The sequence below is a fragment of the Carettochelys insculpta genome, chromosome 14, assembly GCF_033958435.1.
Source record: "Carettochelys insculpta isolate YL-2023 chromosome 14, ASM3395843v1, whole genome shotgun sequence".
NCBI lineage: Eukaryota > Metazoa > Chordata > Testudines > Carettochelyidae > Carettochelys > Carettochelys insculpta.
This window is the reverse complement of record NC_134150.1, coordinates 2,800,073-2,818,405: the sequence shown is the minus strand read 5'-3', so window position 1 is coordinate 2,818,405 and position 18,333 is coordinate 2,800,073. Positions and strand designations below refer to the sequence as shown.

The 18,333-nt window shown below is 52.8% G+C and overlaps 1 protein-coding gene across 1 annotated transcript; it reads right to left on the bottom strand.

Moving 5' to 3' along the window:
• Positions 1–1,154: 1,154 nt before the first annotated feature.
• On the bottom strand, positions 1,155–15,260 carry LOC142020758 (C-signal-like). Its single transcript, XM_075008908.1, has 6 exons — positions 15,120–15,260; positions 6,525–6,576; positions 4,225–4,412; positions 2,525–2,683; positions 1,460–1,579; positions 1,155–1,336 (listed from the first exon to the last, which is right to left on the bottom strand). The coding sequence occupies exons 1-6, from the start codon at positions 15,258–15,260 to the stop codon at positions 1,223–1,225; spliced, it is 774 nt and encodes a 257-aa protein (XP_074865009.1). The 3' UTR covers positions 1,155–1,222.
• Positions 15,261–18,333: the final 3,073 nt, after the last annotated feature.

The window sequence follows — 18,333 nt, the reverse complement described above, 5'->3', positions numbered from 1 at the left end:
GATCTGAGCAGAGATCTCTGATCTAGTGATTGTTAGATACATCTGTCCTATTATATGGAGATATACCTGTCTCATAGAGCTGGAAGGGACCTGGGGAGGTCATTGAGTCCAGTCCCCCACCCTCACGACAGGATCTATCACCATTCCCTGACAGATTTCTTTTTTAAAATCTATTTGCCCCGATCCCTAAATGGCCCCCTCAAGAATGGAGCTCACAACCCTGGGTTTAATGGGCCAATGCTCAAACCACTGAGCTGTCCATCCCCCCCTGTGGGTGAATTCACCACTAGCCTCCTCTAACCTAGGGGTAGTTTCATTTCCATGATGTATTCGACTCTTTACCTCTCCTTGCACAACTTTCTTGTCAGTGATGGGTTGTGGGGTCCCTCCTGCCTCTCCCTCTCACACCCAGAGAAGTGTGACCCCCTTCCTCCCCAACCAATGGGCACAGTCAGGCAGAGCCCCCCCCCACCCCCAAGTGGCCCTTTGCCCCACAAAGAGAGAGATCCAGCGTATCCAAAGGCTTCTGGCCCCCCCATCCCACCACCCTCTGTGCTGCCCTGGGGGCAGGGGCTTCCTGGACCAGCTTAGGTAGCGTGGGCTGGGACATCTCGGGGTGGCTAACTCGATACACTGCTGTAGTGTGGGAGAAGGGGTCTCACTGCCCATGGACTCACCCTGGGCCTCTTCCCTGCGGCAGGGAGGTCCTGGGTACACCAGGCTCTCGCCACACAGTGGCTGTGGCTGAGTCAGAGGGTCAGGACTTGGGAGGAGGAGACCCCGTAGCAACTTCTGGGCCTCCTCCAGGAACCCAGCTGCAGTTGGGTTGAGAGATGCCCTCCCTCCAGTGGTGTCCTGGGGGGGTGGGGGGGACTGAACCAGCCTCAAGTTCTCCCCACCCCTGGCTGCTACCCCCAGCCCACCTGCTCAGCCACCCTCACCCTTCTCTATCCACCGCAGCTCCTCCCTCGGAGGCCAGCTCTGGGCTTTGGCTGTGTGGGGGAACCAGTGACACTTTCCCCAGTGAGAACCATCCCATGGACCCACCCCAAACAGGGCAGCACCACCCAGGCGCAGCTGGTAGCTGCCAGGACAGAGCAGGCTGGGCTCGGGCAGGGCTGCTGCGTTAGCTCAGTGGGTTTATTGATGGCACAGGCATGGCTGACAGTGTGGTCACTGGAAGGGCCTGGTGCAGGGCTCCTGGCGCAGGGCTGGGGGCATCTCACCAGGGAAGAACTTTCCCTTCCCAGTTCACAAAGGCCCCGTTGTCCTTCTCGGAGAGCGTGGAGAGTACGTGCAGCATCCCTCGGACACTCACGTCTACCGGCAGTGGGGCCTGCGGGGTAGAGCAGAACGAAGGGGAGGAGCCTTCCCTGGGAGCAGCCCTGGACACCGAGGGCCACTACCCCTACAATGGACTCTGCCCCTCACGTCTGGCCTCTCCCAGCGAATCACCTACCTTGACGGAGGCTCTATTCCCCATGTCCGTCTGCACCCAGCCCGGATGGACAGCGACACTCAGGATCCCGTCTCCACCATACCCCAAGGCCTGGCACTTGGTGAGCATGTTCAGAGCAGCCTGCTGGCGAGACGCCATGAGTAGAGAGAGCCGGGGGGCGGGGGGAAGGGAATGAGCCCTGTAGGAAATGACCCCGCTTCCCGAGGGGAGGGACGGGACAGACAGAGAAGGCGGGGAAGAGGAATGTTCCCTTAATTTTTTTCCATCCACATGCAGAATAAATTTTGTTCTGTGCCCTGAGGCGTGTGCAAATGTGCACCACCTGTAGAAAGACGCTGCCGGCTGTGGGTGCTCTGCTAATCAGCTGGGCTGCATTTAAATGCCTCCCGGGCGGCCAGCCAAACGTGCAGCCCATAGGGCACACAAGTGAGAAGAAAGCACAACTGTGAGCTGCAATCTCTGATACTCTCAATGAGGACAGCAAGCCACAGAGCTGTGGGTGTAGCTGCACGTTGATGAGACACTGATGCTGAGAGGCCTCCAGTGAGCTGTGACAGATGAGCCCAAATGAGAGCCGTGCTGAGGCTGCTCTTGGTTGTGCAGGAGCTGGGCGGGCAGGGCCAAGTGGAAATGTGACCGATTCTCCTTTGGTTTCCCCCAGTTTCTCCAGGGGGAGCTGAGGATCCAGCCCCCTTGATTTGAACTGGGGACGGTCTCTGAACAGGATATATCCACCTCTCCGAGGGGGCAGAATTAACAGCTCCACAGTGGCCCTCCCCTGCGCTGAGACAGGCTGGAGTGGGGCTGAGCTGCCCCCAGCCCATCGCAGGGTGGGATTTCTCCAGCAGGATACAGGCACGGCAGTAAGTTCCTCACCGGGTGGGAACTCTGAGCTGAAACCGACGTGAACTGCGGGCAGCCAAAGAGCAGCCGGCCCCACGTGGCACGGCGCTGCAGGCTGGAGTGGGGCAGGAGGATGGGGACCGCGGGGACCACACCCAGTGCCACATTTGTGCCAGTAGCCAACCCAGCCAGCAGTCAGGCCCGGCTGGGTGTGTCCTGTACCTTGCTGCAGCGGTAGGAGATGACTTGTCCCACGTGCCAGCTGAAGACGTTCTGGATGGAGCCACAGTCGCTGGACATGTTGACGATGGCCGCCTTGCTGCAGCTCAGCCCTCCCTGGGGGCTCCCCCGGGCAGCCTCCTTCAGCAAGGGCAGGAAGGCCTGGGCCGGGGAGAGAAGAGCAGCTGTGGGGTCGGCTTAGGAGAAAGACTTGTCTGAGGGGAACAGGGCCCAGCTGCATCCTCTCTGCAGCTGTGGGCCAGAGATCAGACAGCTTGGAGGTCCCCAGAGGAGAGCAGCCTGTGCGTGACTCAGGCCAGGGCTAGGAATGCAGCGCTGCTGGGACGGGCTTGGGAGGAGCAGAGAGAGAGAGGGTGGCCTGGAGGCCCTGGCCCAGGGACTGCGGACAGGAATCCTGTAGGGTGGGGCGGGGGGAACCGCAGCCTGTGGTATGGATCTGGCCCGTGGCTTGCCTGGATCCAGCCCCCTGAGGCTCATGGATCTCGTTCCCAGCAGCCAGCCAATGGCAGGGTGAGGGGTGTGGAGCCTGAGCCTTGAGGGCCAGAGTCAGGCAAGTCAGGGCCAGACTCAGCCCCTGGGCTCCACCGAGCAGGGGAAAGAAGCAGCTCCAGGCTCTGTACACGGCTGCTCCCCCAGCTGCCTGCAGAGGCTTTTCCCCGCCACTCTGATTGGCCACGCTTCTGGCCAATCAGAGCAGCAGAGTGGTGCCTGAGAATGATGGGGAGCTGCCAGGTAAATGCCCCACCATTGCCCAGCTCCCTAACCCCAATCTGCTGCTGCACCTCCTCCAACCCAGACCCCCTCACCACAGCCAGCTCCTAAACCCCCCTTCCCACCCAAACATCCCAGCCTGTTCATCAGATGCCCAGACCCTGCATCCCCCGCCTGCCCAGATCCCCCAGACCACTCCTGTAACCCATCCCACCCAGACCCCCAACCCCAGCCTGCTCCTGCACGCCCGTACGCCCAGACCCCCAGCCTGCTCCTGCATCCCCCATCCACTCCTGAGCCCTGGCACCTCCCTCTCTCTCCCAGACTGTCCTGCACACTGCTGTGAAACAGCGGTTTTCAGTAGGCATGGGGCAGGGAGGGGCCGCTGCTGGGAAGGAAGAGGGAGTGGGAGAAGAGAGGCTGGGGAGCCCGAGACCAGAGCTGAGCAGCACTAGATGCATTGGGCACAGAGGGAGCCCTGCCCCTGAAACGCCCCCTTTCCACCACGCAGCCTAATTGTTCTGTGGTCATGGACCCTGGAAATCATCCCCATCTAAGAGGCCCAGAATCCACCCTGGAACTGCACCGGGGGCAGGAGCAACCACACAAAGGGATTTAGGCACCCCAATCCCAGTCTGGGCCCCACTGCAACCCTATCAGACAGCTGCCTCATCCCACAGGCAGCATCCGATGGCCCCTACGTGGAACAGGCTGCAAGGGGATGGTGCGGCCGTTCTTAGGTACTGTGCCTGGGTCTGTGTCTTGCACCAGTCCCCACTGCCCAGCGACAAGGGGCTGGAGCGCTGTGCCTCACAACGCCTTGGCCATTGGGGCTCTGGGCCCAGGGGTCCATTTCTCAGGTGGGACAGGCGCTGCCCCCACCCAGCAGCCTGGCCTAGACTGGCTCGTGGAAAGGGTGTTTGTCGCAAAGCCCAGGGCAGGCAGCGCCACGCCCTGGGTCGGGCCCGTACCTGGCTCACCAGCAGGGGCCCCGTCGTGTTGGTGGCGTACACCAGGGCCATGTCCTCTGGTGTCTCCGACTCCAGCGTGTTCTTCTTCACTATCCCAGCGTTGTTTATCAGCAGATGGAGCCCCGAGCCTTTCAGATGTGCCTCAACTCTGGCTGCTGCCGCCTCAATGCTGGGTGGGTGGGTAACGTCTACAGAGACAGAGCCGGGGTGGTATTGGAGGTGCGGAGCGTGTCCCGCAGGACGCGGAGAAGTGGGGTGGTGCAAGACAGCCGCAAGGAAGGATAATTGAAATGAAAACTCAGCTCCACTTCATTGAAAACCCCTTGGGCAGCCTGACGCAGAAAGAGGCCACTTGGGGAGTTCATCTCCCTGCTCTGTTTCATTGCCCGTTGGCCAAGGGACCCATGGGGGTTAGGTGGGAAATTCGGAGGCAGGTGTTAAGGTAGGAACTGGGCCTGGCTGGCAGTGCCTCTCTCGAGGGTGAGCCGCAGGAGAGCTGTGTGTTACAGACTCCCTCTGCCAGTTGGAGTTCTCCCCACATGCACTGGCCAAAGGGGTCGAGGCCCCTGATTTCATGGTTAACAGTGCAGGATTTAGAGGGGCTGTCTGAGGGGCTATAGGTGGCATTACCAAAGGCAGGTGCAGGGCTCCCTGAGGGAGTCGGGAACCCCAGGGTGCAGAGGGGCATTTGGGTTGCAGGGTGGTTGTCAGGACAGCCTGGAGCAGCTGGCTGCGGAGCCCCATTCTGGGCCTTCGCCTGTGCACTGTGGCCCCTTCCAGCTGCCCCTGCCTCCAGGCTGCTGCTTTCTTGCCCATAAGTTGAGGAAGTATGGATTGGATCCATGGACTGTAAGATGGATAGAAAGCTGGCTTGACGGTTGGGCCCAATGGGTAGCAGTCAATTGCTCAATATCTGGATGGCGGTCGGTTTCAAAGGGAGTGCCACGCGGCTCGGTTCTGGGGTCAGTGTTCAACGTTTTTATTAATGCCCAGGATGAGGGACTGGATTGCACCCTCAGCAAGTTTGCAGATGACACAAAGCTAGGGGGAGAGGTAGATTCATTGGAGGGTAGGGGTAGGTTCTAGAGTGACCTGGATCAATCCTCCAATTTGGCCAAAAGAAGTCTGGTGAGGTTCAACAAGGACAAGTGTAGAGTCCTGCACTTGGGATAGAGGAATCCCAAGCACTGTTATGGGCTGGGGACCGAATGGCTCAGCAGCAGTACGATGGAAAGGGACCTAGGGGTTATGGTGGATGAAAGGCTGGATATGAGTAAACAGTGTGCCCTTGTAGCCAAGAAGGCTAATGGCACACCGGGGTGCATTGGGAGGAGCATTTCGAGCAGATCTAGAAAAGTGGTTTTTCCCCTCCATTCAGCACTGGTGAGCCCACATGTGGAATATTTTGTCCAGTTTTGGGCCCACCGGTATAAAAAGGACGTGGATGTGCTGGAGCAGGTTCAGCAGAGGGCAACGAAAATGATGAAGGGGCTGGAGCACATGACCTATGAGAAGAGGCTGAGGGATCTGGGGTTGTTTAGTTTACAGCAGAGAAGACTGAGGGGTGGTTTAATAGCAGCCTTCAACTTCCTGGCGGGGAGCGCTAAAGAGGAGGCTGAGAAACTGTTCTCAGTGGTGTCAGATGGCAGAACAAGGAGCAATGGTCTGAAGTTACAGAAGGAGAGGAGCAGGTTGGATGTTAGGAAAAACTATTACCCCGGGAGGGTGGTGCAGCACTGGAATGTGTTGTCTAGAGAGGTGGTGGATTCCCCATCCCTGTAGGTTTTTAAGTCCCGGCTTGACAAAGCCCTGGCTGGAATGATTTAGTCGGGATTGATCCAGCTTTGGGCACGGGGCTAGACCTGATGATCTCCTGATGTCCCTTCCAGCCCTGTGATTCTAGGAGAGCAGGTGTCGGGCTGCTGGCTCAGGAGGTACCATTGCACTCTCTGGTGGCCAACACACACAACAGCAGGCTCCTGCCAGCTCCCTTGCTGTGGCCCTGCTGGACACATGGGGCTCCATCCCAGAGGTGGGACTGCCGGACAGAGCCGCCCATGTGCCATTCTCACAGGAGGGGCCTGCCACGTGGTGGCCCTGGGGCTTCCCAGCCTCTCCAGAGCCAACCTGCCCCGCCGGACTCTCCACTCACGCCAGCCTGCTCTGGCTCTGGGTAAGGCATCAGCGGGCTCTCAGCGATTATCGACCCGGGTCCTGTTCTCCCCAGTGGGATCGGGAGGGCCTGAGAGGGGGATAGAAAGGGGAAGAACCAGAGCTCTGGGCAGGAGCCGGGCACCCACCGAGTGCAACGATCACCAGGTTCCGGTGGTGGGCTGCCAGGTTCTGCAATTCCTGGAAGAGAATGAAGCCCATGGTTACCCAGAGAGCCACCCGCACGCAGGAGGGAGGCTGCCCCCTTCCCTAGCGTTCAACGAGCCTGGAGCCCAGAGGCAAAATGGCCCAGGGGCAGGTCAGGGCACAGGGCCTGAGTTGGAGCAGAGACACCATGACAGCGGAGGAACACAGCGCTGGGGAGCAGGAGGGAGGCTAAGGGAGTGCAGGGGGCTGCGGGGGGGTGGGGGGAGACTGAGGGGGTGCAGGGGGCTGTGGGGGTGCAGGGGGCTAGGGGGAGTGGGCAGGAGGCTGAGGGGCGTAGCTGGGATGGGAGCCCAGCCATGGCACTGCCCCGCCACTGGAGCACCGTGGCTAGAGCCTGGGTGAGTGCGGGGATGGGCCTGTCCCCCCACCACAGAGGGGCCAGTGCCCCCTGGGGGGGCTGCATAAGGCACCAGAACTGCTAGGGATGTCCTGGGAGGGGACAAGCTGGTGACACAGGGAAGCTGCTCCCCCCCCCCCCCACCACCTGGTCTGTCAGCGCAGACCTACCGCATGCCGGGTCTCAGCCAGCTGGGCCCTCTGCCCTGGCCCATTTCCAGCCACCCCCGGCTTTAAGCGGCCATGCCTGGGGCACGCGGGCTGGTGGCAGCCAGTCACATTGCACCTCTACTACCTCCCACTGGCCCTTTATGTGCCTCCCTCAGCCAGCTGCTCTACACGCCCCCACTGGGGCACAGCTCGCATGATGCCCCCTGCCCTGCTTGGAGCGTTCAGCTCCCCAGCACCCTGCCCAGCAGGCTCCTTCGGCCAAGCTGGGACCCTCTGCCCCGAGCCACTCGCTGCAATTGGTGGGGGAATTTCCAGTCCGTTCATGCCCCGGTGCAGCAGGAGGGTGGGCGGGACAGGACAAGCTGCTTCCAGACAAACAGGTGTGCTGTGCGTGTAGGAGATGAACCCCGCAGGTGGAGGCCGCGCCCGTCCCTCCCTTCCCGCACGGTGCCAAAAGGCTGCCGCCGCCCCATTCCACAGTGAACCCTGGCAGAAATTGGGGGCAGGGTCATGTCACCCTGCACCCTCTCCCTCACTTGCTGCCTCAGAGCCAGGTGCCAGGAGAGGGCTGGTCATCCCTGAGGCACAGCCAGGCGTGGAGAGCACAGGCCAGGCTGGTGGGCCTCTTCCCCCGCCCATCCCCGAGAGGTGTATGGAAATGTGTGGATGGCACCTCGCCATGTGACTCTCGGCTGATTCTTCCCCACCAGCCACTGCTCCCAGGTGGCTGGAAGCACCTTGTCCCATCCTGCCCGCCTTCCTGCCGGGGTGGGGCAGGAGGAGGCTGCAAATCGCTCCCTGGGCCCACCTCCCACAAGTGCAGAGCTTAGCCACGCGGCTCACCTGTGTCGATGCTGTGTGGGGCTGGGCTGGAGGGGAGTGGGAGAAGGAAGAAGCAGGGGTGCCATTTAGCAGGGGCTAGAGGTGCTGTAGCCAGCCCCCCCCAAAAAGGTTTGAACCTCTGAATTTCATACTTGAGGTCTGAATGGGCTGTAACTGCAACAGAGCTGTTCCTTTGGGGCAGGACGTTGGTGTAGACCCAGAGGGAGGCAGGGTGACTGAGGCCAGGTCTACACTCTGAAGAAAAATCAATTTAAGAAACACAACTCCAGCTCTGTGATTGGCTTAGCTGGAGGCAACGCGTCGGAAATCCATTTATTGAGTCATGCCCACAGTGGGAGGTCGATGGGTGAGCCGAAAGAGCATCACCTAAACAGAGCTAAATAAAAACATCAACAAAGTCAGAGGCGAGAAAGCAGAAGCCTATAACAGAATCTAAGAAAAAAATTAAGAATTTAAGAAAGAGCTGGATAAATTCCTGGAGGTTAAGTCCATCAAAGGCTGTTAGCCAAGAGTAGGAACAGTGTCCCTGGCCTCTGATTGTCAGAGGCTGGAGATGGATGGCAGGAGACAAATCGCTTGATCATTGTCTTCGGTCCACCCACTCTGGGGCACCTGGCACTGGCCACTGTCGGCAGTCAGGCTACAGGGCTGGATGGACCTTTGGTCTGACCCGGTATGGCCGTTCTTATGTTCTTACTGTTAAAATTAAGCCTCATGAGGAGAACAGAAAGGAGCATAAATTCCTGGCAAAGAATATGCAAATGTATCATTTGAAAGGCCAGAAAAAGAAGTTGAAGAACCACTTGCCAAAAATTCAAAATGTCATAGCAATTTTTTTTAAAATACATCAGAAGTGGGGAGCTTAGTGGGGCCACTGGATGACCAAGAGGCTAAAGGAGCACTCAAGGACGATAAGGCCATTGTGCAGAAACAATTAATTCTTTGCATTGGTCTTCAGAACTAAGGACATGAGGGAGGTTCACAAATCTGAGCCGTTCCTTTCAGGTGACAAGTTTGTGGGATTGTCCCAGATTGAGGTGTCAGAGAAGGTTTTGGAACGAAATGAAAAATCAAACAGTAACATGTCAACTGGACCAGATGGTATCACCCAAGAGTTCTGAAGGAACTCAAATGTGAAATTGAAGAACTACTAACTGTGCTCTGTAGCCTAGCCTTTAAGCCAGATTCTGCACCAGGCGACTAGAGAACAGCTAATGTGAACAGCCAATCTTTAAAAAGGGCTCCGGAGGAGATCCTGGCAATTACAGACTGATAAGCCAAAACTTCAGTACTGAACATGTTGAAACTATAGTAAACATGTTGAAACTACAGTAAAGAACAGAATTGTCAGATATACAGATGAATATGATCGCTTGAAGAAGAGTCAACGTGGTTTTTGTTGACTCTTCCAGAATCATCCATCTACTAGAATTCTCTGAGAGGGTCAACCAGCATGTGGACAAGGGGGATCCAATGGATATAACATACGTAGATTTCTAGGAAGCCTTTGACATGGTCCTTCACTAAAGACTCTTCAGATAAGCTGTCCTGGCATAAGAGGGAAACCTGATCACTGTTTAAAAGGCAGAAAACAGAAGTTGGAATAAATGGTCGGTTTTCAGACTGGATCGAGGTAATAGTGTCCTCCAGGGCCTTTACTCCATCACTGGAGATTTTTAAGAGCAGGTCAAGAGCGGACAAGCACCTGTCAGGGATGGTCTAGATGGTGAGTGGTCCTGCCACAGACTGGAGTTGATGAGCTCCAAGGTCCCTTCCAATTCTATTATCTGGAAAAAGGGGGAAGCAGAGGCCAAGTGCAGGCTTCGGAGGCCAGGGTGGCTGAACTGCAGGAGCTGAGGGAGGCAGAGAGGTATGTCGATGAGGCTTTCTGGGACACTGTAGAATTGTCCCACCTCCAGTCAGGCAGCCCCCATGCTGTCAAGGGGGATGAAAGTCTTGGAGAAGCAGAGCAGGCAATGGAAGCGGAAGGAAACTATCCCATAGTTGGGACCCTCCTTCCAGATGATGATATGGTACCTCTCACACTGAGGACGTCTCTCCACGGGAGGGAACTCCAGTCACTAGGAAAAAGCGGGTGTTAGTACTGGGAGATTTGATCATTAGAAACAGATAGCTGGGTCTGTGACGACCGGGAAAACTGTATGGTGACTTGCCTGCCTGGTGCAAAGGTGCCAGATCCCTCGAGGCATCTAGGTAGACTTATGTGTAGTTCTGGGGAGGAGCCGGTGGTCGTGGCACATGTAGGTACCAATGACATATGGAGGGGCAGGAGAGATGTCCTGGAGGCTAAATTTAGATTGGTAGGAAAGAGACTGAAATCCAGGACCTCTATGGTGGCATTCCCAGAAATGCTTCCAGTTCCAGGCACAGGGCCAGGTAGGCAGGCAGAAATTCAGAGTCTCAGTGCATGGATGAGACAATGGTGCAGGGAGGGGGAGTTTAGATTTATTAGCAACTGGGGAAACTTTTAGGATAGGGAGAGCCTATTCAGGAAGAATGGACTCTGTCTAAACCAAAGCAGAACCAGACTGCTGGCACTTACCATTGAAAAGGTCATAGAGCAGTTTTTAAACTAAGAAATGGGGGAAAGCCAATTGGTGTAAAGGAGCCTGTGGATCGGACAGAGACTTCAGTAGAGTCTATTGATAGAGATTTTCTAGGTTTTAGTCAGGAGGAGAGGGTGGAAGAGGAAAAAGTATGGGCCGGATCAGAAAACAAACAATCACATGAAAAAGAATCTAATGCATTAGGAAAAGACAGATGAATAAATAGCGACAAGTTCTTTAAGTGCTTATACACAAATGCTAGATGTCTAAATAATAAGAGGGGTGAACTGGAGTGCCTTGTATTAGAGGAGATTATTGATATAATAGGCATCACAGAAGCCTGGTGGAATGAGGACAATCAATGGAACACAAGCATACCGGGGCACAAATTATAGGGGAAGGACAGAACAGATCGTGCAGGTGGGGGAGCAGCACTATATGTGAAAGAAAATGTAGAATCAAGTGAAGTAAAAATCTCGAACGACTCAAAATGTTCCATAGAATCTCTATGGATAGAAATTCCACGCTCAGATAAGACTATGGCTGTAGGGATATATTATAGACCACCTGACCAGGACAGTAATAGTGACTATGCAATGCTAAGGGAGATTAGAGAGGCAATCAGAATTAAAAACTCAATAATATTAACAAAGAGGAAGCTGTGCTAGTCTATACACTATCAAAACAAAAAGCAGTCAAGTAACACTTTAAAGACTAGCAAAATGGTTTATTAGGTGAGCTTTCGTGGGACAGACCCACTTCTTCAGAGGGTCTGTCCCACGAAAGCTCACCTAATAAACCATTTTGCTAGTCTTTAAAGTGCTACTTGACTGCTTTCTGTTTCAATAATATTAGTGGATTTCAGTTATCCCATATTAACTGGGTAACATCGCCTCAGGACGAGATGCTGAAATAAAATTTCTTGATACCTTAAATGACTGCTTCTTGGAGCAGCTAGTACAGGAACCCACAAGGGGAGAGGCAATTCTTGATTTAGTTCTCAGTGAAGTGCAGGAGCTGTTCCAAGAGGTAATGTAACAGGACCGCTTGTAGACAGTGACCATAATATAATATTTAACATTCCTGCGGTGGGAAGAACATCTCAGCAGCCCAACACCGTGGAATTTAATTTCAGGAAGGGGAACTATGAAAAATGAGGAGGTTAGTTAAACAGAAATTAAAAGGTACCTTGTCAAACGTGAACCACAAGAAGTCCTGTGGCACCTTATAGACTAACATATTTTGGAGCATCAGCTTTCATGGGCAAAGACCCGCTTCATCAGATGCATTAGAAGAGGGTCTTTGCCCACGAAAGCTTATGCTCCAAAATATCTGTTAGTCTATAAGGTGCCACAGGACGTCTTGTGGTTCTCAAAGATACAGACTAACACGGCCTCCTCTGATACGTGTCAAAAGTGAAATCCCTGCAAGCCTCATGGAAACTTTTCAAAGACATCATAACAGAGGCCCCACTTACATGTATACCCCCTAATTAAAAAACACTGTAAGAGACCCAAAAAAGAGCCACCGTGGCTTAACAACCTTGTAAAAGAGGCAGTGAGAGATAAATAGGCATCTTTTAGAAAGTGGAAGTCAAACCCTAATGAGGAAAATAGAGAGGTGCATAAACACTGCCAAATTAAGTGTAAAAATGCAATAAGTCGAAACATTTGAGGAGTTTGAGGAACAGCTAGAAAAAACTCAGAAAGCAATACCAAAATGTTTTTAAGTACATCAGAAGCAGGAAGCTGCTAAACAATCAGTGGTCCCCCCAGAAGATCAAGGTACAAAAGGGAGCACTCAATAAGACATTGCAGAGAAACTAAAAGAATTCTTCATTCCACTCTTTACCGCTGAGGATGTTAGGGAGCTGTCCTTTGTAGGCGGCAAATCTGAGGAATTGTCCAAGACTGAGGTGTCATTAGAGGAGGTTTTGGAATAAACCAAAGTTAACAGTAGCAAGTCATCAGGAGCAGATGGAATTCACCCAAGCGTTCTGAAAGAACTTGATCTGCAATTTCACATTTAACTGTGATTTGTAATCTATCCTTGAAATCAGCTTCTGTACCCAATGACTGGAAGAAAGCTAAGGTAACGCCAATATTTAAATAGGGCTTTGGAGGTGGTCCTGGCAATGACAGACCAGTAAGTCTAATGTCAGTAACGGGCAAACTAGTTGAAAACATAGAAAATAATAAAATTGTCAGACACCTAGAACAATATAATTTGTTGGACAAAAGTCAGCATGGTTTCGGTAAAGGGAAATCACGTCTTACTAATCTATTGGAGTTCTTTGAAGCAGTCAACAAACATGCAGACAAGGAGGATCCAGTAGATACAGTGCACTTAAGATTTCTAGAACTCCTTTGACAAGGTCCCTCTCCAAAGGCTCTTATGAAAATTAAGTTGTCATGGGGCAAGAGGGAAGATCCTTTTATGGATTGAGAACTGGTTAAAAGGCAGGAAACAAAGTGCAGAAATAAATGGCAAATTTTCAGAATGGAGAGGAGTGACTAGCGGTGTTCCCCAAGGGTCAGTCCGAGGACCAATCCTATTTAATTATTGATAAATGATTTGGAGAAAAGGGTAAACTGTGAGGTGGCAAAGTTTGCAGATGACACTGAACTGCTCAAGATAGTTAAGACCAGAGCAGACTGTGAAGAACTTCAGAAGGATCTCACAAAACTGAGTAATTGGGCAACAAAATAATAGAATCCAAGGGCTGGAATGGACCTTATGAGATCATGGAGTCCAGCCCCCTGCTTAAGCAGGATCAACCTCAACTAAATCATCCTGCCTGGATTTTGTCAAACTGGGACTTAAAAACCTCTAAGGATGGAGATTTCACCCCCTCTCTAGGTAACACATTCCAGTGCTTCACCACCCTCTTGGTGAAATAGTTTTTCCTACTGTCCAACCTACCTCTCTCACTCTGTAACTTCAGACCATTGCTCCTTGTTCTGCCATCTGTCACCACTGAGAACAGCCTCTCTCCATCCTCTTTAGAGCCTCCTTTCAGGAAGCTGAAGGCTTCTATCAAATCGCCCCTCACTCTTCTCTTCTGCAAACTGAATAAGCCCAAATCTCTCAGCCTGTCCACATAGGTCATGTGCTCCAGCCCCTTCATCATTTTCATTGCCCTCCACTGAACCCGCTCCAATGCATCCACATCCTTTCTATACTGGGGGGCCCAGAACTGGACACAATACTCCCGATGTGGCCTCACCAGAGCCAAATAGAGGGGAATAATAACTTCTCTAGATCTGCTGAAAATGCTCCTCCTAATGCACCCCACTATGCCATTAGCCTTCTTGGTAAGAAGGGCACACTGTTGACTCTTATCCAGCCTTTCATCCACTGTAATTACCAGGTTCGTTTCTGCTACACTGCAACTCAGCCAGTCGGTCCCCAGCCTGTAACAATGTTTGGGATTCTTCTGTCCCAAGTGCAGGACTCTGCACTTCTCCTCATTGAACCTCATCAGATTTCTTTTGGCCCAATCCTCCAATTTATCTAGGTCAACCTGGCCCCTATCCCTAAATTCCCATGTGTGTATCTGTCCCCCAGAGCTTAGTGTCATCCACAGATTTGCCGAGGGTACAATCCATTCCCTCATCCAGGTTATTAATAAAGATGTTGAACAATATTCACCCTAGAACCGATCCTTGGGGCGCTCCCCTTGAAACTGACCACCAGCCAGCCATTGAGCTATTGATCACTACCCATTGGGCCCGACCATCTAGCCAGGTTTGTATCCATCTTACAGTCCATGTATCCAGATCCAGACTTGCTTAACTTCTGAGCAAGGATATTGTGGGAGACTATCAAAAACTTTGCTAAAGTCAAGCTGTGTGTGTGTATACATATATATATCACATTCACTGACCTCCGCATGGCCAGTGTAGTGCTGTCTGGGAAGGTACACAGATCCCCTGAATTGTGCTCTTAGCCCATGCACCGAACCCCACAGCCCTGCACACGCAGAAATTGTCGAACAGGAGCATTGGGGCCTTACTTCTAATCTCTCTCTTCCCAGTGATGATATTTGCTTTGCTGGTTTATCTTAGCTTGTGTTTAAACTGTGGTGCGTGGGTACCATTATTGCCTTGAAGGAGCAAAGGTCTCAGTGTTTCTCAGGGCCAGAGAAGGCTGGGCAACACCCCTCAAATGTTTTGGGGAGGGGAAGGATCCAGGACTGGGGTGCATTGGGGTCACTCAGGGTTAACCAAAACTGGTGAGAGTCAGGCGGCAGAGGCACAGCCCCTCAGGGTGCACCTGGTGTGCTGGAAGGCTGTTTGTGAGCAGCCCACAAGGGAGCTGCTCCAGCAGGGCAGTGTCATACACTGGTCTGATGTGGGCCCTGGTATGTCATAGGTCTACTCCCCAATCGTGGAATGTATAAGCTACACAGCCCCAGCCCCTTGGTACCTCTGGGTGGGGCTTGCCCCATAGATATGGCACCCTCCACCTCGACTTTGTGGCACTGGTCCTGGAGCCAGTGCAGGGGTGGTTACAGAACCAAAGCCTGGTCAGAGCTCTCCCGCTCAGTCACGCTGCTCGTGGGGTGGCTGGTTCCATCTCATCTCCTTCCCTTCTTACCTGTGCTCCCGCTGGGTCCCGGCAGGTGCCAAAGACCCACGCCGGCGGGTTGGAGTTCCCCAGAAGCTGCTTGACGAGCTCCAGGCCAATGCCTCGATTGGCCCCGGTCACCAGAATGCTGCGGACATTCAAGCCAGCCATGGTCCCTCGCCTGCCTCTGCCCTGGCTCGCTGTACCTCTGCTGCTCACTGAGACCTGTGCTAGGTATAGCCCTGACTTCTCCGCCCGCCCACAGCTGTGTTTACCTAAGGCTAGCTCCAGGGAAAGAGCACCCTGGCGAGCTGCCAGTTGGTGGCAATGGAATGAACCGTCTCTGGAATATATATCAAGAGGTTTCATCATCTGACATAATCGTTAATTAATCTGTCACCCCTGGAGGAAGGCAGGTGGGAACACCTGGCAACCTAGAACTTTCCCCTGCCCCCAGGTACAGATTTTCCCCACTGACACTTGGCCCTAACAACTCCCCTGACAGCCCATGGGCACCTCTTCTCAGCGTGAGGTGCTCAACGTGCGGGCCTCTGCTTGGCCATCTCCTCTGCCTGCGAGGCTCAGGGGCTGCGATCGGCTCACCTGCTCACACACATGCATTGAACAGGGGGTTCCTCAAGCCCGGCCTTGCCGGCGAGGAAGCAGAGAAGCTGCGTGACTGGAGCTCGGACATGCTGTTTCCCTACAATCAGGCCAATGCTGTTGGTGCCTGCCTATATGCATATTCTATGTTATATGCATATATCTGCTAATATAATATATGCCATCGTGCCAGCAATGCCCCACTGCAATTTACATTGGCCAAACTGGACAGTCTCTAGGTCAAAGAATAAATGGACATAAATCAGACATCCGGAGCGGCAACAGACACAAACCTGTAGGAGAACATTTCCGTCTCCCTGGACACTCAGTAACAGATTTAAAAGTAGCCGTCCTACCACAAAAACACTTCAAAACTCAAATGGAGAGAGAAATCTCTGAGCTGTGATTCATTTGCAAATTTGACTCCATCAACCGAGGATTAAACAGAGGCTGGGAGCGGCTGGCCCCTTACAAAAGCCGTTTCTCTGCTCTTGATGTTCACACCTCCCGGTTACAATCTGACAAGGGGCCACATCCCCTCTGACTGATCTGACTTATTTTCTCCTCTCGTGATGCATACTACCAATAAGGGGCCATTTCCACCCTGACTGCATAGACTTTGTCAGCTCTGGCCCTCCCCTTGACTGAGACCCTCACCTTTAAATCCTCGTCTGAACCACCCCCCCACTCATGCATCTGACAAAGCAGGTCTTCGCCCACGAAAGCTTATGCTCCAAAATATCTGTTAGTCTAAAAGGTGCCACGGGAGTTCTCATTGTTTTTGCTGATATGCATGTTTCCATATTCATGAGCTTATTTCCATAAACAACGAGAAGTCCTCGGGCACCTTATAGACTAGGTTTTTTTTGGAGCATAAGCTGTCATGGGAAAAGACCCGCTCCGTCAGAAACACGCGTGGGCGTGTGCCCACCAGACCTTATGCTCCAAAAAACATCTGGCAATCTATAAGGTGCCCAGGGACTTCTGAAGAGGAGAAAGTGGGGCAATCGGCCCCTTCTCTAAGATGCTTGTACACTAATGCCAGAAGCCTGGGGAACAAACGGGAAGAATTAGAGGCCCTGGCCCAGCCACACAAGTATGAGGTGGTTGGAATAATGGACACTTGGTGGGACGAATCGCATAACTGGAACACGGTCATGGAAGGTTATAAATTGTTTAGGAAGGACAGACGGGAGAAGAGGAGGAGGAGTTGCGCTCTGTGTGAGGGAGCAGTGTGGTTGCTCAGAGCTCCAGTGTGAGGAAGGAGAAAATCCAGTTGAGTGTCTTTGGGTTAAGCTCAGAGGTGGAAGTAACAGAGGTGATGTTGTAGTTGGTGTCTGTTATCGACTGCCAGATCAGGGAGAGGAGATAGATGTGGCTTTCTTCAGGCAGCTTAGTGAAGCTTCCAAATCACAGGCCCTGGTTCTCATGGGAGACTTTAATCATCCAGACATTTGTTGGGAGACCAACGCATCAGCACACAGACAATGCAGGAAGTTTTTGGAGAATGTTGGGGATAACTTCTTGGTACAAGCGCTGAAGGAACCGACCAGGGGCCGTGCGCAACTTGACCTGCGGCTCACAAACAGGCAAGAACTAGTAGAAGAAATAGAAGGGGGAGGGAACCTGGGCTGCAGCGACCATGAGATCGTAGATTTCAGGATCCGGACGAAAGGAAGAAGGGTCAGCAGTAACATACAGACCCTTGATTTCAGAGGAGCGGACTTTGACTCCCTGAGAGAACAGATGAGCAGGATCCCTTGGGAAACGAAGATGAAGGGGAAAAGAGTTGAAGAGAACTGGCAGTATTTTAAAGAAGTCTTACTGAAGGCACAGGAACAAACAATCGCGCTGCATAGTAAGAAATGCAAACATGGTAGGCAACCAGCTTGGCTGTTACAGGGAAATCCTTAGCTTAAATTCAAAAAGGATGCATACAAGAAATGGAAACATGCACAGTTGACTAAGGAGGAGTATAAACATACGGCTGGAGAATGTCGGGCGGTAATCAGGAAAACGAAAGCACAATTGGAACTGCAGCTGGCAAGGGATGTGAAGAGTAACAAGAAGGGTTTCTACAGGCATGTGAACAATAAACAGGTTATCAGAGAAGGTGTGGGGCCATTACTGGATGAGGGAGGTAACCTAGTGACAGATGATGCAGGAAAAGCTGAAGTCCTCAATGCTTTTTTTGCCTCAGTCTTCACAAAGTCAACTGCTGCATGACGGTCCTAGACGATGCAGTACGGGAAGGTGGAGGGCAGCCATCTGTGGGGAAGGAACAAGTTCTGAGCTATCTAGAAAAACTAGATGTGCACAAGTCCATGGGCCTGGATTTAATGCACCTCACGGTACTGAGGGAATTGTCAGGGGTCATTGCTGAACCTTTGGCTATTATCCTTGAAGACTCTTGGAGATCGGGGGAGATACCGGATGACTGGAAGAAGGCAAATGTAGTGCCCATCTTTAAAAAAGAAAAGAAGGACAATCCAGGGAACTATAGACCCGTCAGCCTTACCTCAATCCCTGGGAAAATAATGGAGGGAATCCTCAAGGAATACGTTTAGGAGCACTTGGAAGAGGGGAAAGTGATCAAAAGTAGCCAACATGGATTCTCCAGGGGCAAGTCCTGCCTGACCAG